The sequence below is a fragment of the Perkinsus marinus genome (assembly GCF_000006405.1).
Source record: "Perkinsus marinus ATCC 50983 genomic scaffold scf_1104296936976, whole genome shotgun sequence".
NCBI lineage: Eukaryota > Perkinsozoa > Perkinsida > Perkinsidae > Perkinsus > Perkinsus marinus.
The window spans coordinates 257662-283428 of record NW_003213971.1 but is presented as its reverse complement, the minus strand read 5'-3'; the positions used below and the strand labels follow the sequence as shown (position 1 = coordinate 283428).

At 42.4% G+C, this 25767-nt stretch overlaps 4 protein-coding genes and 1 non-coding gene across 5 annotated transcripts; 4 read left to right on the top strand and 1 right to left on the bottom strand.

The window, feature by feature from the left end:
* Positions 1 to 828: 828 nt before the first annotated feature.
* On the top strand, positions 829 to 981 carry Pmar_PMAR001411 (hypothetical protein; the record flags this gene model as incomplete). The annotated part of the gene is made up of 1 exon (XM_002783516.1): positions 829 to 981. A coding segment is annotated over one exon (153 nt), but the record flags the coding sequence as incomplete, so codon positions are not given.
* Positions 982 to 1716: 735 nt separating this feature from the next.
* Positions 1717 to 5335, top strand: Pmar_PMAR001410 (hypothetical protein; the record flags this gene model as incomplete). Its single annotated transcript, XM_002783515.1, has 10 exons — positions 1717 to 1839; positions 1883 to 1962; positions 2232 to 2312; positions 2357 to 2481; positions 3158 to 3279; positions 3792 to 3895; positions 3944 to 3980; positions 4605 to 4744; positions 5014 to 5120; positions 5178 to 5335. The coding sequence occupies 10 exons, from the start codon at positions 1717 to 1719 to the stop codon at positions 5333 to 5335; spliced, it is 1077 nt and encodes a 358-aa protein (XP_002783561.1).
* Positions 5336 to 8221: 2886 nt separating this feature from the next.
* On the top strand, positions 8222 to 10160 carry Pmar_PMAR001409 (hypothetical protein). The gene is made up of 6 exons (XM_002783514.1): positions 8222 to 8300; positions 8825 to 8940; positions 9054 to 9142; positions 9191 to 9255; positions 9533 to 9598; positions 9648 to 10160. Exons 1-6 carry the CDS (start codon positions 8223 to 8225, stop codon positions 9765 to 9767), a joined length of 534 nt encoding a protein of 177 aa, XP_002783560.1. The 5' UTR covers position 8222; the 3' UTR covers positions 9768 to 10160.
* A 524-nt stretch (positions 10161 to 10684) lies between these two features.
* On the top strand, positions 10685 to 10756 carry Pmar_PMAR001408. Its single transcript has one exon. It is a non-coding gene; the product is annotated as a tRNA-Cys (tRNA).
* Positions 10757 to 19279: 8523 nt separating this feature from the next.
* Pmar_PMAR001407 (hypothetical protein) lies at positions 19280 to 25692 on the bottom strand (the record flags this gene model as incomplete). The annotated part of the gene is made up of 14 exons (XM_002783513.1): positions 19280 to 19456; positions 20085 to 20231; positions 20305 to 20386; positions 20783 to 20978; positions 21030 to 21165; positions 21482 to 21574; positions 22055 to 22159; positions 22970 to 23083; positions 23128 to 23245; positions 23804 to 23881; positions 23932 to 24028; positions 24840 to 24923; positions 25158 to 25236; positions 25552 to 25692. 14 exons carry the CDS (start codon positions 25690 to 25692, stop codon positions 19289 to 19291), a joined length of 1638 nt encoding a protein of 545 aa, XP_002783559.1. The 3' UTR covers positions 19280 to 19288.
* Between the last annotated feature and the right edge of the window lie 75 nt (positions 25693 to 25767).

The window sequence follows — 25767 nt, the reverse complement described above, 5'->3', positions numbered from 1 at the left end:
CACCGCCATACGGAGGATCACAACAACAACATTCACCCTGATCGGGCACTGTCGAGTTCTAAGCCGTTATGAACTTGAACTGGCAGCTCAACTTCGTGGTGTTATTTACAACACTCGTTATCTTCAAGTCTACTTTCATACTCCTGTTACTTAGAACCTTTGAAAGATTTGAGAGATCCTTCTGTGGAAGGTTGGGATTAAAATATACAACCACATCAATATTGTTACTACCCCTGATCAAGGCTCGAAGAGTCGATGCCTGGTTCTGTGTGAAGTGGAGGGAATCTATAGGACTTTATAGCGGAACCATTGCTAACCATCGGTGTGATTCTTCGATGCTCAATGATTTGCCAGGGAGTTACCCATCCTAATGCTTGCTCTTTTGATAATGTTGGATCTTAGTGACTGCAAGCTGTTACAATGCGGTCGAACGGTGAATCCAAAGTGTGAATATCTGAGCGAGGCTGGGCTCGTTAGACCTGGCGTTTTTTGAGCTTTGTTGGAACAGCTCTAACTCTGTATCGATAATACAGAGTTTTAGACTTTTCTTGGCTGCGTGTTAACTTACACAGTGATCCTGCGCTATCTCCCATCGATAACTTGTTCGCTTTGGGCTCTTGGTTTTTATTCCATTCGGTGATGAAAGGTTTGATATTATAATACGCCGCAAGGTGAAAGTATGGGAATCCTCGTTGATAGCCCGGAGGAGGGCTGTTAGCCAAGATCTCTAATATGTCTCTGCCTTTACTGGTGTCCTTGGCCAGTTCGGTTCGCCTCTCTGTGCCCCCTTCTTTCGTTTTGTACACAGGTTGATCTGCTTATACCTAGGTACGACTATGTTGTTTCGAAAATAATGTTTCTCATTCCCAGTCGTCAAAGGAGTCACGAAGTAAATACAACGAAGAGAGAATCGCCACAGTTCAGAGAGCAATACCAAGATCCCGTAAGTCGGACTCGGACCTGATGGGGAGCGCCAAGTAGGGTGTGATCTTGTGGTGGATGATAAACACAATGATGAGCCGTCCCAGACGAGCTCCAGGAGAGGCTCTCCTTTCCCCCCATCTTTCTTTCCTTTTTCTCCTCTCCTTACCTGAACTCGCTGAGATCGCTGGTCTTAGCGCGGCGACGTCATAGCTGTAGGGGCCGCGGAGAGTTCCGAGGATGGAAGGGACGCGAAGGAGATCAAATCGATAATGGAACGGGCAGCTATTCAATGCTCAGCACTGGTAAAACTGCATCACAAATACATCAGGACTAGACACTTCAGTCGTCAACATCGGACAAGATAGTTCATGGCTACTTTGCGAAGCAGCTTGGCGTAGTGGATAGTGTGGTGGACTCGTAACCCAAAGGTCCATCGATCGAAATAAGGAGATGCTACTTTAGTACCAAATTTTATAGATAACAATCTTGCATACTTGGAATTACTTGTCCGCGCTGCCGCTGAGGCAGCTAGGTGGTGGCAGAGACGGGAGACGGGAAAATATTACAGTGCTCAAAATCGATACCATGCATAAGAGAAATTCCTTTGTATTATAGGAATTCTATTATTATATGGGAATTTTATATTATACAATCATTGAACTATAGTTCGTTTATTGTGTTAATGAACTCAAGTGAGTGGTATGAGTTCGATACATTGTTCATTATCATCAGTTGCCCATTCACATATTAGTGGCGATTCCCCTCCTATACCGCTACTAGTGTTATATATATATGGCTTGGTTCACTTACGTGCCTCACAATGTATTCTACGTCTTCTCGCACTTCTATGCTGAGGAGCTCGCGGCCATGCTGATCACCTTTGCCATAGGTCTATGCTTGGTCACGGCTAATCATGTGAGCGATTTGTAGAGGAAAAATTTTTACATGTTATTTTCAGATGCTCTGTGAAACTGATTTGTTCTGGTGGACAGTAATTGGCACTATGGTTTCGCTAGGCTGTGCAGCTCTTTATAAAATGTAGGGGTTTTAAGTGTGGGCAAAATTTTGGGAATTTTTTTACCACTTTTACTCGAAGTTTTTGAGAATGTAGTACAATCTGGGAAAATATGCAAATTGTCAACTGCATGTGTCCGTGGCAGTATTAAAAATTTCGAGGAAATTTCGGGAAATTCTTGTTGATTTTTTCCTCATTTCTACCTCAATTCTTATGTTGATGAGGTAACTTCTGAGCTCAGCTGAGGAAACCGAATATATATTCCTACAGGGCGATCGATCTTTATTTTCAGAGGAATAATGTGCAACCCGCGATTTGCCAAAGCACCCGAGCGTGACGAGCCTTCAGTTCTGGAGCCCGAAGACTATTCTAGGTAGGATGTGCCCGAGGGGTGGTATGAAAAACGATATTTTCCAGGTTTGGCGCACCAACACAAGTTCATCGCGACGTGAGGCTCGATGGGACATCTTTTAGAGATTCAGATGGTCGGAGAGTTCACCTTAGAGGAATTAACGTTGGAGGCATGTCTAAGATGCCGATTGGTAATAGTGAGTTTTTACAGTAATGAGAAGTAACGTTCTTGAGGAAATTTTAACTAGGAGCAGCTTGTGAATCGATCGAAATTGTTATTGTGGTGATGTTAGTAGTCGGAGGCGAGCTGGAAAATTTATTGAGAAAATATACCAGAAACGTTAGTCACATTTTAGGAGTAGGTTCTTATTTAGTAGTATTATACATATATAAATTTACAGAGGATATGTAGTGTTGATTAGACATGTGCCTTACTGCGGAGCTTAGAACTAGGTCTTCGTGACGGAGACGCCGAGCTCGCTTAGTTTGCATTTTTTGATTGAAAAATGGGAAATAGTGATGAGCCATACATCTCGAATTTCACACTAAAATCTAACCTCTCCCCGGGTGGGACTTTATTCCGTCAAAAATTGTTTTCTCACAAATTTTTTGAAGCTGTGCTCAAGTTCGAACTTGTGTGTTCTCTCGAGTGTGTTGTCGCAGTTTTGGTCGATGTATTATATATACATTGGAGTTTCACCACCCTAGTGATATGAAAAACATATTTCACGACCACGGCATATCACCGTGAATATCGCGTTTTTCACCGAGTATCACTTCGCCACTTTACGTGAAACGGGTTGTGAAACTCCAATATAGTATTGATTAGATATACTTGGAAATGTTGAATATATGAGTTTATATCAGGTAGCAGCAGTAGCCAGAGTAGCATACCCTCGGATGGAGGAGCTACTTTCGTGGGCCGACCGTTCCCATTGGAAGATGCTGATATTCATTTGCAAAGACTCCGGGCTTGGGGATTGACATTCGTAATAATATGGGCGCGGTTGCGGTAAAAATGTGTGTGAATTTTATTTTGGTATATATTGTAGTTTTACTCGTTTTACGCGAAGTGGCGTAAAACTCTGTGAAAAAGGCGATATTCGTGGTGATATGCAGTAGTCGTGAAATATGGTTTTCACTAGTGTTCTTCATATCACTAGGGTGGTGAAACTCCAATGATAGTTAACAACTTGTCGTTATTATAGAGGTGTTCACTGTTGTCTATGCGATATAGTCTCAGATCCATTCTTATTGATCTCAGAATGCAATACACAGTTTAATTCTTGTGCATCAAACGCGCTAGTGCAAGGAACAGAATTGATAACATATTTTTTTCGGGGTATATTTATTTTACATATTATGGAATTTCACCCGTTTTACGCGAAGTGGCGTAAAAGTCTGTGAAAAACGCGATATTCGCGGTGATATGTAGTAGTCGTGAAATATATTTTTCACCAGTGTTTTTCATATCACTAGGGTGGTGAAACTTCATTTGTAGTTGCGATTCATCGTTACATGGGAAGCCCTTGAGCCTCGAAGACCAGGAGAGTATGATTATGAATATATTCAATATGTCGTTGATATCATCCGGAAGTGTGAAGAGTAAGTTAAATGGCTGGTGTATTGGACTTGTTATTGCTCATTTTATAGGTATGGAATAAGTGTGCTTATTGATCCGCATCAAGATGTAAGATAGTGCAGTTTTACGCGTTTTACGTGAAAAATTTCTGCAGAAATTCTTGTGCATCAAACGCGCTACTTCAAGGGTCAGAATTGATAACATATTTATTTTTTTCGGGGTATATCTTATTTTACATATAATGGAGTTTCACAATTACCCGTTTTACGTGAAGTGGCATCGTAAAACTCGGTGAAAAACGCGATATTCGCAGCTTGTGGTGGTCACGAGGTATGTTTTTCACTAGTGTTTTTCATATCACTAGGTTGGTGAAACTCCAGTGGAGTTTTACGCGTTTTACGTGAAAAACGCGATTTTTGTGATATGAAGTGAATCGCCACACATACTGTTTACATGCGTTTTTTGCAAAGTGAAATATGGAATATGTTTTTTTCTAGTGTTTTTCATATCTCTGGTGAAACTACCAGTGTTGGAGGAGTATATGTTCGCTTTCCTCAGCTGAGCTCGGGAGTTCCAAAAGCTAATTATAGGAGTTTATACATGAATTCGGGTAGAAATGTTCCGAAATTAGTAAGAATTTCCGGAAATTTTCTGAAAATTTTACTCGACTATATGCATATTTTCCCAGTGAGAAAAAAACGAGCTGATGTGAGTATTGAAATTTTATGGTAGGCTTGGTCGAGGTGGACGGGAGGGGACGGAGCACCGAGGTGGACTTTGGAGAAAATAGGATTTGATCCTGAAAAGCTATCCGAGTCGGGAGCGTGTTTTCTACATCAACGTCATTTGGAAGATGAAAGCGATCCTGAGGGGTAGTATGATGCTCTTATGGTGTGGTATTATGGAATTTGGAGATTTTTCCGGAAAATTTTCGTGGTATGCTATGGAATTTGTGATTTTTTTTTGGAAAATTCTTATGGAGTGGTATGGAATGTAGAGATTTTTCTAGAAAATTCTCATGGTGTGGTATTATGGGATTTATTTTCAGAATTTTTCCGAAAATTTTCATGGTGTGGTATGGAATTTGGAGATTTTTTCCGGAAAATTTCAATGGTGTGGTATTATGGATTTTTTTCTTTAGATTTTTCCCGAAAATGTCGTGGCCGGTTAATAATCTGTTTTATCCGGCTGCAACGATGTGGGCCATATTCTTTGCTGGGGAGGATTATGCCCCTAATACTAAGATTGGTAAGAATCTTAGGTTCCAGCGTGGAAGATACGGAATAGGTCCGATTTGTGTCACAGATAATGAGAATGCTGGAGTGTATCTCCGTCGTCATTATTATAACGCTGTGAGTGCTCTGGCTGAGGCACTTCGAGAGGAGAAGAATGTTTTGGGATTTGAGACTCTGAATGAGCCGAATATGGGATGGATTGGTCGGAGCCTGCCCTTGGAAAAGTAGTATAGGAAAATATGCATATGGTAAAATATGTGTTTTTTATGGGAAAATTTTCCTGGTTTTTGTATATTTGTACACGTATGGTGCCCATATAAGTTTTATGAAGAAAATTTAGGAGAAATTTTGTGTAGCGTCGGAATTTCCTGAGTTCAGCTAAGGAAAGTGAGCATATATTCCCCTAACACTGGGTAGTATGTTGATCTATGTTTGTCGTAATAAGTGGAAAAATAAATCACAAAAATTCATAATTTTATGATGAGAATTCGAAACGGTAGGTTATATTTTCTGGACTAGTCGCGAAATATATGTGTACCGTTTTGGTTAATGATAAAGTGGAGTTTCACCCTAGTGATATGAAAAACACTAGTGGAAAAAGAAATTTCATATTTCGACTGTGTTATCGGTCGCGGAAACATCGAGGACTTCACGTTAAACGGGTCGTGAAATTTTAGTATTTTTTTGTAAATGATGAAAAACATTTTTGTTCAGGTTTAACGCCCCCCAACCGTTGGGATATGTGATGAGCCCGTGGGAGACCATTCAGCTTGCAAACGGGAAATCGCTGAGTTTACCAAAATACGGCGATAATTTCAAATATTTAGGACATTTTGTAAGAAGTTATTGAGATCATAGGTGAAATTGTTATGTGCAGAGGCGAAATGAAAAACATGTTAAAGTGTTTTTGCCGGGGTGTAAGGATCCTTGGTTTGAAAATGGAGTTTGGGACTATGATGATGATGGCGAAATGAGGCTCTTGAAAAGGAGGTATTTTGACTTGAAAACTGAGGAAGATTTTCAAGGTAATAAATGTGTGGCAAATATTAACGAAAATTATGGGAAAAAAGAGTTGTTGAGGAAGTGCTGGTTGAAGGCTTTCGGAGGACTAGAACTCGATACAGGACCGGACATAGTGATTCGATAGTTAGTGGAGGGTGAGTGCAGACAGATCAAATAGATCCGAACGAAGAATTGAACGGAAAAAAGGTACGGAAATTAGCAGATAAAAATAACAGCGTTGGTTTTGTTTTAAAAGATATCGCTCAAAAATTATGGTCAAAATTGTTTTCGCGCATTTTCTGAAAACTGAGAAGTACTGTTTTTGGTAGTGTTGGAGGAGTATATGTTTGCTTACTCAACTGAGAAGTACTGTTTTCGGTAGTGTTGGAGGAGTATATGTTTGCTTGCTCAACTGAGAAGTACTGTTTTTGGTAGTGTTGGAGGAGTATATGTTTGCTTGCTCAACTGAGAAGTACTGTTTTCGGTAGTGTTGGAGGAATATAGGTGAAACATGATAGTTGACTTAATGCACATTTTCCCAACATTTACTTTTCCCGACTGGTCATGTTTCAGCGCGTTATATGCGGCCTTTCTGGAGGGACTTCGCCAGAGCTGTGACATCTAAAATGCCCGATGCGATAATCTTTCTAGGTGAGTTGGAATCTTTCTGGGTGCAGTGTTGGAGGAAAATAAATTCGTTTTCCTCAGCTGGGGAGTGTTGAGAAAGTTGCAGAATTTCTTACCAAAATTTCCGCGAAATTTCCATATTGTCTCCAACACAAGTGGTTGAGCATGTGCATATTATTGGAGTATCACTCTAGTGATATGAAAAACATATTTCGCGACTACTGCATATGACCGCGTTTTACGCCACTTCACGTAAAACGGGTTGTGAAACTCCAATATTACTACTCGCTTTTATTGTATTGTAGGACCGACTATGGACATGGAATGGCCGAAGTTGCATGTTGCGACTAAAGATGATATACCTCAAGATACTCGAATAGTATGGGCGCCGCATTGGTAAGGAACGTCGGTGGTGGAAATATTGCGGGTGTAAATATGTGTGTTTTGTATTTCGGAATTGATGATAGAGTGGAGTTTCACCACCTTAGTGATATGGAAAATATATTTCACGACTACTGCATATCAGCGCGAATAAAATCGCGTTTTTCACAGAGTATTACTTGGCCACTTTTTTGAAACTCCAAAGTTGGTTTGAATGTCTAGGTACGACGGACCAACTTTACAGTATTCAACATACCGCACATGGATTGGATGCGAAATTGCAACTAGCGGGCTGAAGGTAGCTGAGGAAGGCGTATAAAAAGTTGATATTTGTTGTTGAATCAGTTCGATGTCGGTCCGGGAGTAGCGCCCAATACTCATAAGAGAAGTCTTAGGAATTTGAAGGCTAGTGGAGAGGAAGTGGGCCCGACGTTACTCGGCGAGGTTGGAATTCCCTGGTGCGGCAATTATGGTAATAAGAAGCAGCGTTTTATTGATGGAGTTTAACCACCCTAGTGATGTGGAAAACTGCATATCGCAGCGAATATCGCGTTTTCCACGGAGTTTTACGCCACTTTACGTACGGGTTGTGAAACTCGGATAGTAAGTTTGACATCTGTGTGGGAAATTATGCACATATGTTGGTGACAATATGTAAATTCTGAGAGGAAATTTCGGGAAATTATTTTGGTTTCTGTGCTCTTTTATGCTGATTTGTATATGAATTTGTATAATTAGTTTTGGAAACTCCTAAACTCAGCTGAGGAAAGCGAACATATATTCCTCCTCCAACACTACTCATCTGATGGTTATATATGAGGTCGTGTCTAGAGTATATTATTTTCATATAGTAAATATCATATAAAATCTATAGTGAGGGAGTTTCACCCTAGTGATGTCAAAAACACATATAGTATAGGGTCAACCGCATGGGTGAAACTCCAATGTAATTGTATGATAGATTTAATCTTACTTATGATTGGCTAAAGTGTGATGATGTTTAGTATTATACAGTTGCACGCATGCGCATAGGGGTTATAGATTTTATAGTTTTTTTTGTGAGAGTTGATGATCAGGTTCAACCGATAGAGCTATGAATGACACTATGGAAGCAGTTGAGAGCACGGCTCTGCAAGCTGTGACGGTTTGGAACTACGTCCCTTATAATACTAAAGAAGAACAGGTAATAACGAGGAAATAGGACTATCATGATTTTGAGTAGTAAAGTGAGTTCATAGTACACACGATGGAGAAAAATTTTTCTGAAATTTTATCACTCGGTGAATTTACTACAGCATGGGGGTATGTCTACTTGTAGATTAGAGGTTATTATGAAAGGGAACAAAATCGGTGTTGGAGGAATATATGTTCGCTTTTCTCAGCTGAGCTCAGGGGTATACCTCACTTATTATAGGAGTTTGGTGGGAATGTACATGACGTAGAAAATTTTCCGAATTTTCTTCAGAAATTCTATTTTTTTCTGCATGTGCATATTTTCTCATACTTAGTGAATGGGAGAGTTTTCCAATTTGGAAAAATATGCACGTGTTTGTGACAAGGTGAAAATTTTGAGGATATTTTTTTCCAATTTCTTGGTGGGCTTTGTCGAGTTCTAGACTGACTTTTATAATATGTGAGCAAACTCCCGAGTTCAGCTGAGGCGAGCGAAGATATGATACCGTAGTGGAGTTTCTTTCTCTGTGTTAGGACGGCTGGAATAAAGAAGATCTTTCTATCTTCACAAGCGAGGCGAATCCCCGTGCTGATAGTAATCGTGGTCCTCACCTAAGGATGCCATCCGTTGTTCGTCCATATGCATTCAAGTGAGTATAACAGTGTAGTTATCCTTGCATATGGTGGTGTAATACTCGATATTTGCGGTATGCAATAGTAGTGAAATTTAACGGATGAAAGCCCAGTGTTTGCTCTTTGTTAGGCTTGCTGGTAAACCTGTGTCGGCGCGTTTTGACGGTTTACATGATGATAAGTGTTTCATCATGAGATTTGAAGAGGACCCATTGGCAAGTAATATGTTAACTTGGAGGGGAATTATTATTATGTGTATTGTGTCAGGGACGACCACATCGGAGATCTTCGTGCCGCTGGGTGTACATTATCCTAGAGGAGTTGATATTGAAGTAAAAAGGTTTGCTAGGCGGAGCGAAGCTGAAGTGTTTAAAAAATATTAGATAAAATCGTATACGAATCAGGGTAGAAGTGTAGTGAAATTGAGAAAGTGTACTGTATTGTCATCAAGAAGCGTAGTTCAGCATGTGCAGCCTCCTCAGTCGCTGTCTGCGTAAACTATTCCTATAACGAGGGGGAATGATATTTTTATTTGTACGCTCATGATCAGTATGATTATTATCCAAAGAGTCGGCGCTTATCGTTTTCATTGTTGTTGTCTTTTGTAAGGTATCAGATGGACATTATAAATTGGACAAGGCGCGTCAAACTTTGACATTTACTCACAACCCTCAGGTGAGTGTGGCATGGTGGTTTTGGAATAAAAGTGGTTTGTTTTTGTCAGGTGGCTTCTCATTGGCTATGCATTCGTCATAGACCATGTGAGTACAGCGCCGCACATTCGAGTCGTATGCCGTCATCCAAGTTCCTCGCTACTTCCCCTATGTTGGAGGCTCGAGCCTAAGTGAACCTTGTCGCGGTATAATAGCATTAGATAGATGGAGGCGTCCATTTTGTTCGCTCTTTCCTGTGTTGTGGGCTAGGAGTTGGTCCTCAGCAGTTCCTATGGATTGAGTATTTCTTGTTTACGGCGAAGGATGCGATTTCTTTGTCGATATTGTTATTGATGGAAATCTTTTTGCCTTTGCAATTCGAGTGGCGCCAATTTAGTTACTTGTTCTTCATACTGTGCCTCTACACTTATAGGGTTCTTTCAGCAAAGGTTGAGGAATCCTGTGAGTGTTTATATGATTGATACCATCATTTGGATGTATATCGGTTGTTCGCCAATACTAACATCTACGAGGTTCCTCACATAGTAGATATGTTCCTATAGTGTGTTAGTAGTGTCGGTGATGGTGCACGGTCCTGTTGTGTTTTGTGGGTAAATGGTACGGTCCCAGGTTGACGAACAGTCTTGGAATCAATGTTTGGGTCCGTCAACTGAGTTTGCTCTCTACATTATGGAAGTTTACACACTACTTGGGGAGGAAGTCCATAAAAACCAAAATGAATTTCCTCAGAGTGTCCTCTGCATATTTTCCCACCAGTTGTCTGACTGGCTTACCGCATGCTGGTGAGGACGACAACGCGTGGTAATCGTGAGTTGCCGCGACCTAGGCGCGCCCATTAAACGTGGCTTAATGTGTTCATAAGGACTCTTTGACGAGAATTGTGATGCAGTCGGGCCCAGTTTTTGGCTGGAGTGTGGTGCAGCATCGACCGTATGTAGATATTATGTTCTGAAATTGCGTGTTCGCCCACCACCGATATGGAAAATGAGGGAGATAAGGTGAGGAGAGTGGGTAGTCATGAATCATGGTTTCGACTTTCCAATCTCCATCATGACTCATGATGGAGATTGGGATTTTCGTTTATTGTGGGTGTGTAGCTCAGTGGTAGAGCGGCTGACTGCAGATCAGCAGGTCCTCGGTTCAAATCCGGGCGCGCCCTCTTGTCCGCTCTTTTTCTATGCCGCTACTCTAAGGTATGTGTTGGTACAATCATCAGGGGCACCTATGCCACTACTCTTAAGATATGTGTTAGTACAATCAATTCCATCGGGGGCACCTATGCCACTACTCTTAAGATATGTGTTGGTACAATCAATTCCATCAGGGGGCACCTATGCCACTACTCTTAAGATATGTGTTGGTACAATCAATTCCATCAGGGGGCACCTATGACACTACTCTTAAGATATGTCTTAGTACGATCCATCAAAGAGACACCTTCACGATCACAATTCCGCATGCCCACTCAAAATTGATAGTACGTACTGATTTTACGCTCGTATCTTGGAGTAGTGAATGTATAGATATTAGTGGGATTGGTGTACTACACGCGAAATAGGTCTCTACAAGGTGTGATATTCTGTTGATGTATACAGCCCCGCAGTCGACTCTGCTGCAGAAGGAATTTCGCCAGGAGTTCTCCCCTGCCTGACGATTGCCAAATCCTTTCGACGTTCGATATCATATGAATTGAGCGATATGGTTTGGCAAACACCCCGCGGGCTGGAGGGGATTGGGATGGGCTCTCGGCGCCAGGTCTAGGGCGAGCTCCGAGCTTCCGCTCAACCTGTGATTTTCCAGAGCGAATCTTGCGCGGTATCCTGGAATCTTCGTTGTCCTTGATATTTGTGAGTGTATTACGTGGATGACCCTCATCATCGTTGTCCAGCAGTTCCAGGTAACCCGCTGACCTCCTACTTTCCCATCATCATCATGTGAGGGTGACCTTGACTCCAACCAGCGAGGATAGGACAGGGAGTCAGCATCTTTCCACATGTAGATGACGGATTTATTGCGAAGGGCACTGACGATGAAACTCGATATGACTATAATATGACTATCGTATTTAACCGAAGGTCTCCTCCGTTGGCATGTCAGCCGCGATGAGCAACCGCTAGCTACCTAATCAAGTACCTGCGGAGCGCTGGGTTGAGACTTGCCTACAATGATGGCATCATCCAGCGCCGCTGGACCAGCGGGTGTTGTGATACGGTGTGTTCATACTCCGTCGTGTGTTAACCTAGTTTTCGATGGCTTCCTATTGTGTTCGACCCAGGATTTTCTTGCAAGGGAAATGTCTAATGAGTCGGTGGCACCTACTGGGGATCATTTGTTATTGTCTCTCCCATTTTCCAACTCGGCGGAAGTTATCCTTGAAACCTGAATGATAGGAAGGTAGAAGTAATTCGTCCTTGTCAGATTCACATTGTTATACCGTCATTTCACGCTCATACGGGGCTTTCGAACAATCGGGCTACTTCTTGCAACATCACTTGCGTCTTCCAAGTTCACCTCAAGGCCACCTTCGAGGTCAGCACTGAGAACTAAGCCTTCTCCAAGCGACCTCCCACCAGGCTCTTACACCTCCTATTGGGTGGAACCCAGCCTTGGGAATATCACTTCGGCCATTATAAAAGTGACTTATTCTGGTAAGACGCCATCCGCCCGGATCTCTTTCTATAGTGGGCTTGACCGTACACGCTTAGAGTTCGAACCTTACGAGCTGAGTCCGCGGCGTTTGATGAAATCAACCAGATCTAGTGGTGTCCGAAAGTGCTATTATTCATATTCCTGGTGGACTCGACTGCTATTGAGTTTCATCTCGACAAGAATGGGTACCGAACTAGACGCCTACATGTACAGTGTCTTGTTGTGCACGGAGAATGCACTCGTAAAGAATAAATTGAAGTTGACGCTCTACTTGGCTGCTCGAGTAAGAGAGGCTCAACCTTTCGCAAGTCTCAAATCTCTGGTGCACCTTACCCTTGACACTACTTGGCGTCAAACTGCAACATCTGGAGAGAGTGATGACCCAGCACCCTGTTGCTCTAACACTCCTGAGCCACGTAGTGATCCACCGTGTGTTAAACAATCGAAGATAATCCCTGACAGATCTGTCGGAGATACTCAACCGTTTGCTAAGCGACGGAAGATGACTTCTGACAGACCTGCTGAAGTTGATGAACTACTTGCTAATCGACCAGATATGACTAATGTTACCCCTCTCAAAGATGGATACTACTCTTCTTCGGTCGCGAGCATAGATGTTAATACCTGCGACGATGGGCATCAGTATGTCCTGGCAATCTTGATCACGAGCGATCTGGAATTCTTGACCCTAGAGAACATCTCGTTGATCCCGACTGAGGATCATTCAGCGACCGGTTGTTTCAGGCTGGCAGGAATGGAAAGTGAGAGAGTTCGTATCTGTCCCCATGGGGATGAGAAGTTGATTTTGAAAGGCATCGACGAAGACAAAATACTAAAGCTCGATCGGAGTTCTTCTACGTAGGTTGTTTTGGGTGTATCCCTTTTGTGATGTATGAAAAGTCTGCTTGTATTCCCTGATCTCCCTCTAATTTTGTCTGTCGATATCATGATTACCCCTCGTTGTGCACGAGGTAAACTTGAGTAGCAGTTTTAATGGACTGGGATTATTCACGCACAATCGTTGATTATTCTCGAAAAATCATTGGTCATTCACGAACAGTCGTTGATCATTTGGAAGCAGTTGTGCGAGCAGTAAGTAGAGCGTTCGCAAACTGAGTTTGCGTTAGTTTGCGTCTCTCTGTTCGGGGTGGTTTCGGAACGACCGGAGGGCTCCCGGCGAATACCGTAGGCGAATACCATCCTCTGTCAACTTGGCCAGTAGCCTCGTGGTGTGTCGCTTTGGGGAGAGTTAAGTTTGTTAGGGGAGTTGTACCTGTGCTTGGAATCCATTAATACTCGTGCGAACAACCATTGTGTCACAATGGGGGGATTCGCGCAGTAACTTGACAGAGCGGTAGACGTTAGACGCATTGCCTTGAAAACTGAGAGCACTCATTAATGCACTGCTGAAAGCGGTCGCTATGCTCCTGTACAGTGTGAAAGCTCTCAGCGCCCGCACAAAACGAGAGCTGCTATACTCGTTGTACCCGCTAGCCAGTACGAATAGATCCTCGGGCACCAAGCCCTGTCTATCAGTGTTTAGTGAATGAAGTGTAGAATCTTTGATACAGGAGAAATAATATCGATCATTCTCGTCATCCACTGATTGCCTGCAGCATATTTGTTTCATCGAGTCCCACCCTTCTGAGCACGGCAATCCTCCTGATGTGGATTATTCTCGCCCTCAATCTACTCAGTAGCGTCAACACCACTGAACATTGCACGAACCTGAGCTCAGCTCTTCTTGTGGTCGGTGTTGATTCTGGTGTTGGTATGGTTGAACCAATGCCTCCTTCTGCGACGCTTCTGGAGCGTCGGTTTCAAGGTTGGCGTATGTCCCCCTGTCGTGTTAGTTAGCTCTTGGTGATGCCTCTGAAAATGTCGTTCTCGTGTAGAGTTATGCTCACCGAGCCATACCCTTTCATCAGTCGCAACACAGAAGCGCATACTCCGCTGAGGATTGTTGGAGTAGTGCAGCCTATCGGCGACTCTTCTCTTGAACTTCCGTCACATAGAGACACATGCGTGTGATGATCTTGACAACATCGTCAAAGACAAGCCAGACAAATACAGCCGAGTCGCTTTCTGTGATGCATTTATGAATGTTCCAGTTAGCATGTCAAGGGTGACACTTGGCAACCCGATCCCAGAGAGTAACACGTTCATATATTCTAAAGTACGATCATGTGCTTCTCCTTGCAACCTCAGGCATCGTCTCCGCCAGGATTCTGGAGTTTCTCAATGATCTTTTGCCGAAAGAATAACGAAGCTGGCTCCTCGGACTTTGCCGAAATTGATTCCCTTGTTCGTGAAATTGCATTCCTTTATCATGAAATTGATTTCCTTATCCGCCGAATAGATTTCTGAGAGGTATAGTTTCGTGAATCCACTGCCCAACCTTCGAACTCAATACGGACCAATCGTCTAACAAAACGCCATGTCTGTGATAACACACCAACATTATTCATCAATTATTGGCTAAGACCTACTACTAATAATCCATATTGGAAAGGTTCAACTGAACCCTCGGTGGTGCATCGACATTCACGACAGCATACGGATGAGTACCGTCAGACAGGATACTGCCAATTTTGATTCAAGAAATTCTGCATGTCAGAATTGAAAATGAGCGAGGCAAAACACATCACAGGCTGATAACAGGCCGTGTTTGAATCTGTGATTGAACAGTTGCCGCTCCTGAGTATCGATGCCCACTAGGGGAAAAATCGCAAGTCGTGAGTGTAACCGTAGGTGATATCTCCCCGAACACATTAACGTCATCAGAAAGCTCATCTATACCAAGATTCCGCATCGCCCTCGCCAGACGTTTATTTCTTCTACGCAAAAGGAATACCACATTTCCGACTAATCCTAATATCAGCACCGCTGTAACGACCCATCTAGAAGCCATGCTCCACGTAGCCCTACTGAGCATCCACTCTACCACCATGCATCGACTCAGACACCAAGCATTAGTGGTACTCTCTGACACTTCCTCTCCTTCCAAAATATGATCTATGTACTCTATACAATGATCAAAGGCCTTGTGCACAACCGGTCTATACTCAGCCGCCCATGATTGCATTTTATCATCTATCGTACCATCCATACAATAAACTTGACTTAACTTAATACGATGAAATTCATCATCATCCTTCGGGATACTTTCAGTGCTGTTATCCGTGTTGATACTGACATTCACACTGTTGGTGAAGCCACTTCCAGTCAAGTTGCCCTGTTCCCATATCAAGAGCTCTTCAGAGACCGTCAAACGGCGTCCACCCACAAGATCATTGCAACCCTCAAGAGTAGTATTCTCACACAGTAGGGCACCCCTACAACCGCCCCTATACCATAGACCAACATAGCCAGCCCAAATAGTGTAATACAGGCCCCGATCACTGAGAGGAACGCCGTGCTCGGACAACAGCTCACTCTGAAGGCGATCGTACAGAGTAAACCAATACGTGTACAGTGCCGCTGATATCGCAAATAATGCAATAAGGATGATAAAAAGTAGCAGGAAAGAAGCCACCAACCAGGGATTGAACCCGCGCCTCTGAATACAGTAGCCAAAGACTCCCAATACCACAAGGAGCAAACCAGACACGAGAAACACCGCCGATGCCCATATTGGCGTCATATGTATCGAATACGATAACTGCTGTAGTGCTTCAGCTATGATTATGCAACCCAGTACCACCGGTATTGTGTTAAGGAGGATATGTACTAGGCTAAGGCCACGTCGGCACTTCTTCATAGTGATAATAACACACAACTGTGAGTCGACAGGCATCATGAACACCCTCAGAGATGTTGCTAGACGTAAAATCTCAAGCCTTAGGAGTATGTGTTGAAGGCTTATAAAAGTCGAAGCACCTATGGTTTTACACTGTAATTGTACTCTCGTCGCAGTAACAGGAGCACCCACGACAAATGATAACTTATCAATGCAATTTCGCCAACACTTCCTCATAAAAGAACATCCACATACGAGTCTTCTAAATTCAAGTGTGTAGGTTAGAGGAAACTCCTTTGATATGATTTTTATTCTCCCGCCAACACTGGAGTCTCGACATTAGTTCCTCAGAGTACTCGAAGTGCCTTGCTACTATCAGGAATTTACTGCGCTGAGTGGCGACCTCAAACTGGCCTCAATGCTTCATCATCGAAAAACTCTTCATTTCGAAATGCGAAAATTTCTACTACTACTACTACTACTACTACTACTACTACTACTACTACTACTACTACTACTACTACCCTGGCCAGAAAACACTCCCATTGATAACACTGGAGCTTATCAAGAGTTCATCTACTTGCATGACATACACACAAAAGGGTACGTATACCCACACATACGCCCCTCGATGAGCAGCGAGGGTACAGTTGCACATTGCATCAACACAGTTTCACGGGCCGCCGTGAAATGAAAAACACTAGTGAAAAATATATTTCACGACTACTGCTTATCGCGTTTTTCACAGAGTATTACTTCGCCACTTCACGTAAAACGGGTAGTTGTGAAACTCCAATATTCCATCGTAATGAATGCCAACAGTCCGCGTGTGGCGAGAAGTAAAGCGGCTGTCGAATTACCACAACACCGATTATTATCTTCATATTATTAATACAATACACAGCGATTAATAAGGGCGATTAGACTTTATAAGCAGCGCTCAATCAGCTCAAGGAGGCGATAGAATAATTGATTTCAATCACGACAGTTATCACGCTCACGAGGGGTTCATAGTAGTAACAAGTGCAGGAGAGTTCCAGTCATAGACAACTGGTCGTTAAAAAAATGTACACGAAGTAACAACACGCGTTTACTGTAGGAAATGATGATGGTGACTGCGACTTAGTTCATATAGTTCTAAAATAGTAGTGCCTCTCGGGCAACTGTTTACACTTTTTCATCAGTGTCAGCATCTGGTGAGTTCCTCAGCCACCAGTTAGAGCCAGATGCTGCTCTGCTGATATAGACGATTTCCTGGTTCTCCTCCATAATCGTTTTCCGACGATAAACAAGATACATAGCATTCAAAGCGACGACAGCAAGCATAACAACAGTTAGTGCCCACATCAGCAACATGTTATAAAAGTTCCAATTTTGCGTTCTATACAAAAGTGTATCGAAACTCGCACACCACGAGTTGATCGCTCCTTCACCAACCGACGATTCCGTCAGTAAAGTTGAGTTTTTGCATCCGTAAAAATGAGGTTGGGTCGCACTTTTTGACTCGTGCTCAGCTCCTTGCTGCCAACGTGTGAAAGCCGCTCCTAGACTGCCTTGTTCTTCACATACCACTTTAGTTAACTTCACAGGATTTTCAAGGCATTTACCATCATCTTGACACTTTCCACCTTCACAGTGTTTCCACATCTCGAAAAATGTTGCCCTCATTTTCACAATGCTTCCGCGTTGACTTGGTGTCCACGTTTCGGGAGAATAATGTTTCTGATGCCCAATTTCAGAGTGCATATTACGCCAGTCTACGTAACCGCTAGTCGCAGAAATCGCACCACCGACGTAGAGCACCAACAAAACCATACACACTGTAAAGAACGACCATATGAGGCACCAGTTACTTCCTCGTTTAGTGGCTACACACGCCAGAACGGCGAGTAAAGTTATCATAACACCCGAGAAAAGGACGACGAGTATTCGCCACCTCTCGACGAGTTGCGCCATGTGGCTGGAGAGAAGGAAGAAGCCATAAACGACCATAACCATTCCAAAGCAACATGGTATCAAATTTAACGTCAGGATTGACGCCCTGCCATGCAAAGGTACGCAGATTGCCATGAACAACAACAACAAGGAGGAGGAGGCTGCTGCTGCTGATGACGAGAATAACTCTTCCGAATATTCGACAATTTCGTCGCGCGTGATAAACTCATTCTCTTGCGAACGACGCAAGGATACCCTCTTGAATTCAACAACGTCCCACAAGGCGAGTGACCAGTTGATTCTTTCTCAAATTATTTTCAAGGATTGGAAATTTTTAAGTTCACCAACGTTTCCTATTACATGATGATGAACGCAATTCATTCTAAAAAGCTAACTGCGACTTGGTATGCTCATTTTTCACTATTTTGGTGTGATTCGACTTAACCACTTCAGCATGAACCCATTGACAACTCAACGACACAACATCAGTGTTGGAAGAATACATGTTTACTTCCCTCAGCTGAGCTCAGGAGTTTCCTGTAGTTAACATACGAATTCGAGTAAAATTGTGCTGAAACTAACGAGAACTTCCCAAAAATTCATCAGAGTTTCCACATTGGAGCTTGGATATTAAAAACACTAGTGGAAAACCATATTTCACAATTCACTTCGGGGAAAACAACTGTGTCGTCGGTCGCGAAAACATATACGTTCCACTTCACGTTAAACGGGTGAAACACCATTGAACTTTCACCCTGGTGAAAAATATATTTCACGACTACTGCATATCACCGCGAATATCGCGTTTTTAGTGCTACGCCACTTCACGTTAAACGGGTTGTGAAACTCCATTGAAACCAACACCCGTAGTTAACACTAAGCGAATTCTCCCACACGGGCTTCCACTGTCAAAAGCGCCTCTGAAATCCATTCGAGCTTATTCGATCGAGAGAGAAAAAGAGAGAGCAATCCTTCTCATAAAGACTAATCGAATGAGTTTATTCACATCGACGACCATACAGGGCGTCTCAGAAGGTAATTGTAATCATTGAAGAACGCGATCACTTCATTGTAGGAGTTAACAGGTTTTCAGAGGCGCTCCGTGCTTGCGTGCACATAGCTAATATCAATACAGCAGGATGCTCGCTCCGCTACAATGTGATACTGTAAGATTCGTAAACTCCTCTCTCTCGGTATATATCGCCCGCCTAAATATGTAATCGTTACATTCCCCATCACCCCACGGTTACCATTCTTAGGGGTATTATATCTGCTGGTCTCAGGCTATTCTAATATGACCCCTACCGTTGCATTACATAGCAAGGATACGACAATACGGACAAACACAACAGTAGCTGGCAAGAAACGTCATTTCCAAATCAGATACAAATGAATATCGTCAGACTTAGCAGCATCCTCAAGTAACCGAAACGCTTCATCACGGTTCATCATCCTATAGGCTTGCCCCTTACGTTCGGGTCTCTCATTGAATTGCTCTATAATATGATCAACAGAGAGCGAGCCGTTGCACATAGTCTGAGAACACTCCTCAGTAGATGTAAAACTGCCCACGACGATCACACTTGCATCATCAGAAAGAGGTGATGAAGATGAAGTGCACTGCATTTTAGAAGAAATTTGAGAATGTGAATTTTTCACGCACGATTAAAGGCGAGTAGCAAACAGGTAGGTGTTAATACATGGATACATCCCGTGTTTCGTGCTATGCAAAGCGAATAAAGTCATTCGAAATTCACCAAGGATAGCAATCGCCATTCGAGACTTTTATATCAGCGTAAAACTAGGCTAAAAATGTAGCCAAGGACTTGCCTTCAGCATTTGAAAAAGCACCGACCGCTGGAAACACTAAAACTAAAACTTCGAGGTACTTATCATAAAACAATCTCAAATTCCCTACTAGTACGAATTACAAGGTGACCATCTAGAATCACAAATTTGAAATATGTTATTACTATACGTTTATTATCATTATTATTTACAGTACGTGCCATCTAGAGACCGACAGTACGTGTGCAGAGGTGACTTTTTCTACAGAGCGATTTTCAAGCTAAAATTTCGAATATATGCTCCTCTTATATACTAGTTATATTACGTCTATAATTACAACGAATGAATAGAAACAACATCATCGACAGCTGCTCACCAGTAGCTCTTGCCGTCTGGCAAGTGCTTGCTCTTCCCTAGTTAGAAAGGCTTGTTTTATTGGCCATGTATTTCGAGGAGGAGGGGGAGGAGGAGCAGCATCCACCCGCCCAGTCTGCTTACCAGAATGCTGCTGCCAGAAGTGTGCCTATACACAGTGACGACGCTCTACCCCCTCCAAGATGGAATTTCAACGAGGAGTGGTATGGCGTTAAACTTACCTGTGGTGGGTCGACTGGGAAGTCTATCGTAATTACTTGAGATCGCGCTTCATGGAGCTCCGATGGGCTCAGAGTTGGAAACCTAAACTTAAACGCTCATCGCCACTTCAGTGTAATCAACAACATTTTCTATGAATGTTATGAACTCACGATATGTTCGCATTCGAATCGGGAAATCATCCAGGAACCTATAATATTCCCAGGGGGAACTCACTTGGATTTTTCCACGTATGGCCAGGAACACATTATTCAATCACATTAGCAACATCATTTTTCCCATTGTTATCGAACCCTAGAGAGCGTTATTTCTCAAAACTAATTCGAATATTTCCTATTCACATACAAACGAAAAACTTTTACGAGAGTTTTTATTTCCTTTTTTCATCATTTTTTCACTATCGAGATCGGTTAAGGCGATTATTTCACCCTTGAGAACTCTCGAGTTTTTTTCAACTCCATAGTTGTTTCCACAACTCACAATCGCATCGGGCGTAATACTCCCATAACCAGGCCGTAAACAACAAAGTGTCTGGGGCTCGCCGATGCAGTTTTAAACTGCTGCCACTTTTTTTCCAGCCACTCCCCCAGCGACAACGACTGATCCATCTCCAAGTAAAGACGATACACATTCTCCGCAGCCGACTCCCATCGGCTCGGCGGTTCACATCGTCGCTCTAAATGTGGGTAAAAAAATCCGTTTAAAACGTCGAGACGGTGTTGCTCACCATCAAAGTCTAGATTAATCGCCCAGTCTCCTAATGAGGATGTCCTAGAACCCAATGGGGAACTGACCATATACTCGTCGTCCATGGTGACGATATTCTCCGCTAGGTCTGGACACACGAACCGCACTACGTCTTCCTGAGCAAAGTAATAGAAAATGAAATGTGAGGAGTTCAACAGAGAGAATGATAATATCTATGAATATGATTTTCATTGGAGTTTCACCACCCTAGTGATATGAAGAACACAAGTAAAAACATATTTCACGACTACTACAGGCCGCGAATATCGCGTTTTTCACAGACTTTTACGCCACTTCATGTAAAACGGGTGAAACCCCAATATTAGAAGTTATCATTTTTTTCATCATTTTATTTAATAGTTATTTTATCACATTGTGAACCACATATTTAAGCTCTTTCAGCGACCCAAGCCACAACGGGGAAAAACTTACTCGTATGAGTTCATCATCAAAATGTGAATGCAACTCAGTAGCATTCACCATGTAGTGAGAGTGTACATCTATGGGATCCAGCATAAAAACGGCCTAAATACATCCACATAGATTCAGCGAGGAGTGGTCTGTACTTACCCCTATCGCAACTAGGTTCTCTAGGCATTCCGTGGTCATCGATAAGTTCGCCGAACATGCCATTTCTGAGATTTCCCATACCGTCCTCAGGCCGTTACACAGATGTAGTATCTACACACCTTAACAGCGTTTGGGTCGGTCGGCAGCAAACTCCAGAAACTTTCGCGCTCCGGAACTTTAACGGGGGATGATGAATTGGTTTTGAAACATTCTACTGTGATTATCATTATGTTTCTCAGAGGTCACTAATGAACTCTTCTAGTTGAAAAACAACATAAACGACAACAACAACAACATGTACAACAACAACAACATATACAACAACAACAACATATACAACAACATATACAACAACAACATATACAGCAACAACATATACAACAACAACAACATATACAACAAAAACAAAAGCGATTTGCATATTGTTTTCTTCACCTGTGCCGCGAACAAGTCAATTTCATCAGTTCCGCCTAAACAACGAGGAGGATACAGTCGCTGAATGTCATCATTCTCTCCAGTATCCAATGGCACTAACGGTAGCTGTGGAAACGGCATCTGAAACGGCTCGATAGGGGACGCTGCCACGTGCTGGAGATCTCGTCGGCTGACTGAGAGAAAACCAAAACCTCATAATCAGCTCTCAAAAATAGCGCTCTCCAGACTTTGATAACAATGGAAAAAATAATATTCCTAATGTGATGGAAAACTGTTTCCTGGACATACGTAGAAATTTCAAAATGAGTTTCCCGCAGGAACTTGATGAAAATACTTCCCTTACATCGTTCATCATCATCTTCTTCCGTGTGAGTATCGGAAACCCAGCTTGCCGAGCTCAACGACGGACCAGTAGAGCTCCCACTGTTCCAGGCCACCGATACATTAGAACCATCACTCGAACTCATCTCAGCAGACTCACCTAAAAAATCTAAAATTCCTTCAAAATTCCCACGAAAACCAGCAGACCTCGAAAGGGTGATTCGCTGCTATTCTTAGCACTCCCCGATCGACTATCCGAATCTTGTTGTTGTTGATGATAATGATGATCAGGACGATACAACGCCGAATACCCCCGTTGAGTTTGGCCAGTTGCCGCTACTGCGTTCCAAACAGTCGCAGAAAGGGACGCCTCGTTAGCAAGGCGAGTTAGACTATGTCGAAAAGTCACTGAGTGAATCTAAACGTGAGCCCAGTAGTAGTAGGAAGAAATACACAAAATTTGCTGAAAAATTTCGAGTCGTTCATTTTTGTACATTCTCACTGTGCAAACAGCAAAGCTTTATAAAAACTCACAAGGGAAAAAAACAAATTCTCCAACACGTGTAGTGTAAAAACCGACGACAGCCATCTTACATCCGTAACAGGCACATGGACAACATCATCAGCATTCTCCAACAACTTTGGTATTTCATCGCTCTCATAATAGAGTTCGCCAACTCCCGTACACGAGTTTAGCTGTTCGCGTACCTGCAAGTCTATTCTGTATGCGATTATGATGATGATACTCCTACGCTTTCCAAGATGTATTTGATCGTCGAACGGCCCGATTCGTCGCTCAGTAACCTCAGATTCGGATCCAGTTCCATACGTGTGAAGTTGATGGCCAACTGCTGTGCGATCTCGCGATAACTACAGTGAACTCATAAGGTTGTAATATAAAAAAGCATTGGAGGTAGCGCTTCATCAGAAAATCACAAGTACACACTACTACGCGCAAGCTGAAGAGATCGTCACCCGTATAACATTTTATTTTATATTTTGTATAGAGTCTCCTCTAACACTATTGAAGTTTCACAACTACCCGTTTTACGTGAAGTGGCAAAGTAATACTCGGTGAAAAACGCGACATTCGCGGTGATATGCAGTCGTCGTGAAATATATTTTTTCACTAGTGTTCTCGTGGTGAAACTCCATTCGACAAAATTTTCCTCGTACCACGTTAGGGAGTCACAAAATAGTTGCAAATTTCATAAACTTTCGTTCTAGTGAGTTACTGAAATTCCGAATATTGACAGATCAATAACACTGGCATCTATGTGTGGAGGGGTATATGCACATGGTCAACTACATGTGTTGGTGACAATATTAAAATTCTGAGAGGAAATTTTCATTAGTTTCCCAAATTCGTATACAAACTCCTATAATTAGCTGAGCCGAACCAAGGAGTCTTCGATGACCTGTTCTTACACTTCCCAAGGAGGCGTATCGTCAGTATCCGAGTTGGTATCAGGGACGATGAAAGCAACACAGAACACCAATGACGACCTATGGGGAGAGGCTCTCAACAAGGAGTGGAAAATATGGTAATAACCTACCGCTCGTATTTCGAATCCTCCAGATAAACAGGGACCCCCATCATCGCAAGGCCCTCAGATAGGCTCACACAAACAACTCGCCAACAGCAATCTCTATCTGAGAGATTGCAACAAAGAGTGGTATGATAAGGAAAAAATTTCGAGGAAATTTTCGGAAAAATTCTCGTTAATTCATATACACTTCTATTCGAATTCGTATATACTCAGGATTGGAAATTCCTGAGCTCAGCTGAGGAGAGCAAACATATATTCCTGCAACAGCAACCTCTATCTGGCAGATTTCAACGAAGAGTGGTATGATGAGGAAAATTTTGAGGAAATTTTCAGAAAAAAATTCTCATCGATTCGTATACACGTGCACCCGAATTCGTGGGTAAACTTCCATAATTAGTGCGAAAACTGCGGAGCTCAGCTGAGGAAAGCAAACACATATTCCTACTCCAACATTGCTAGTTGTGCGATAACGTAAATCAATACTGCAAGAAAATATACAAGTGACTGACAAAATTTTGAGGAAAAAATTTTTACGTAAATTTCTAATTAAACTAAATTCATAAAAAAATTTATTTTAAAAATTCTTCTGATATGATTCCAGTTATATCGTTTCTCCATTTTCCATTGTTTCGAATAGTTCATAAAGTGATAAGCAAATTCATGTTAATGTTAATACGAATTCACAAACATGTACAAATTCGTTCGCACATTGTTGAGGTCAGAAACCTTCTGAACTCAGCTGAGGAAATCAAAAATATGTTTCTATAAACAATGGAGTTTCACCACCCTAGTGATATGAAAAACACTAGTGAAAAATATATTTCACGACTACTGCATATCACAGAGTTTCACGTAAAACAGGTAGTTGTGAAACTTCACTATGCAACACGGACCTGGCAAGAAATGATATCCACATTCCTTCATTTTGGCATGCAGGTCCAAAACTCCGATCGCATTCATCTGCTGTGGAGCTGCTACTGCTCGAGCTTGGCCTTGAACTGATTCGGAAATTATATATACGACAAATACGAAATTCACGTTGTTGAAAAAATATATATTCGTTTTTTTCTCGGCTGAGCTCAGGAATTTCCTCCCTAGTTATATAAAACTTCGGATGAAAGTGTACGGAAACAAGGAAAATTTTTTTTCAAATATTTCCTCAAAATTTTTTCATATTGTCCCAACACGTGCAGAAGCATATTCCAACGCTGAATGTCGTTACTAACACTCACCATGAAATGCCCTTGGTTGGAAAACTGGTAGTTGCGGGTTGTCTGGCGATGAACACGATATCATGTATCCGAGGTCTAGCTGAGAGACAACAACACAATGGTGTTTAACGCGTTTAACGTGAAGTGGCGAAGTAATACTCGGTGAAAAACGCGATATTCATGGTGATATGCAGTAGACGTGAAATATGTTTTTTACTAGTGTTTTTCACCAGGGTGAAGGTTCAATGGTGTTTCACCCGTTTAACGTGAAGTGGAACGTATACGATTTCGCGACCGACGACACAATTGTTTTCCCGCAAAGTGAACTGTGAAATATGTTTTCTCACTAGTGTTTTTCATATCACTAGGGTGAAACTCGAATGAGATGAAATTATTCCCCGTGCGATTCACTCACATCAAAAGTCAAGTATAACATGCAAAGAATCTTCAAGCCTGTAGCATTAGCATAGGCCTGAGCCGCGTTTTGCGAGGACTGCAGAGCTACTATAGATGGTGGAGGTGGTTGTTGTCCAAGCTCAGGAGCACTCAGTCGCATTCTTGGTAGAGATGAATTTGTATTGTTGTTGACTTCATCGTTTCGAGAACCTGTTCCCTGTGGACCTCGGGGAGT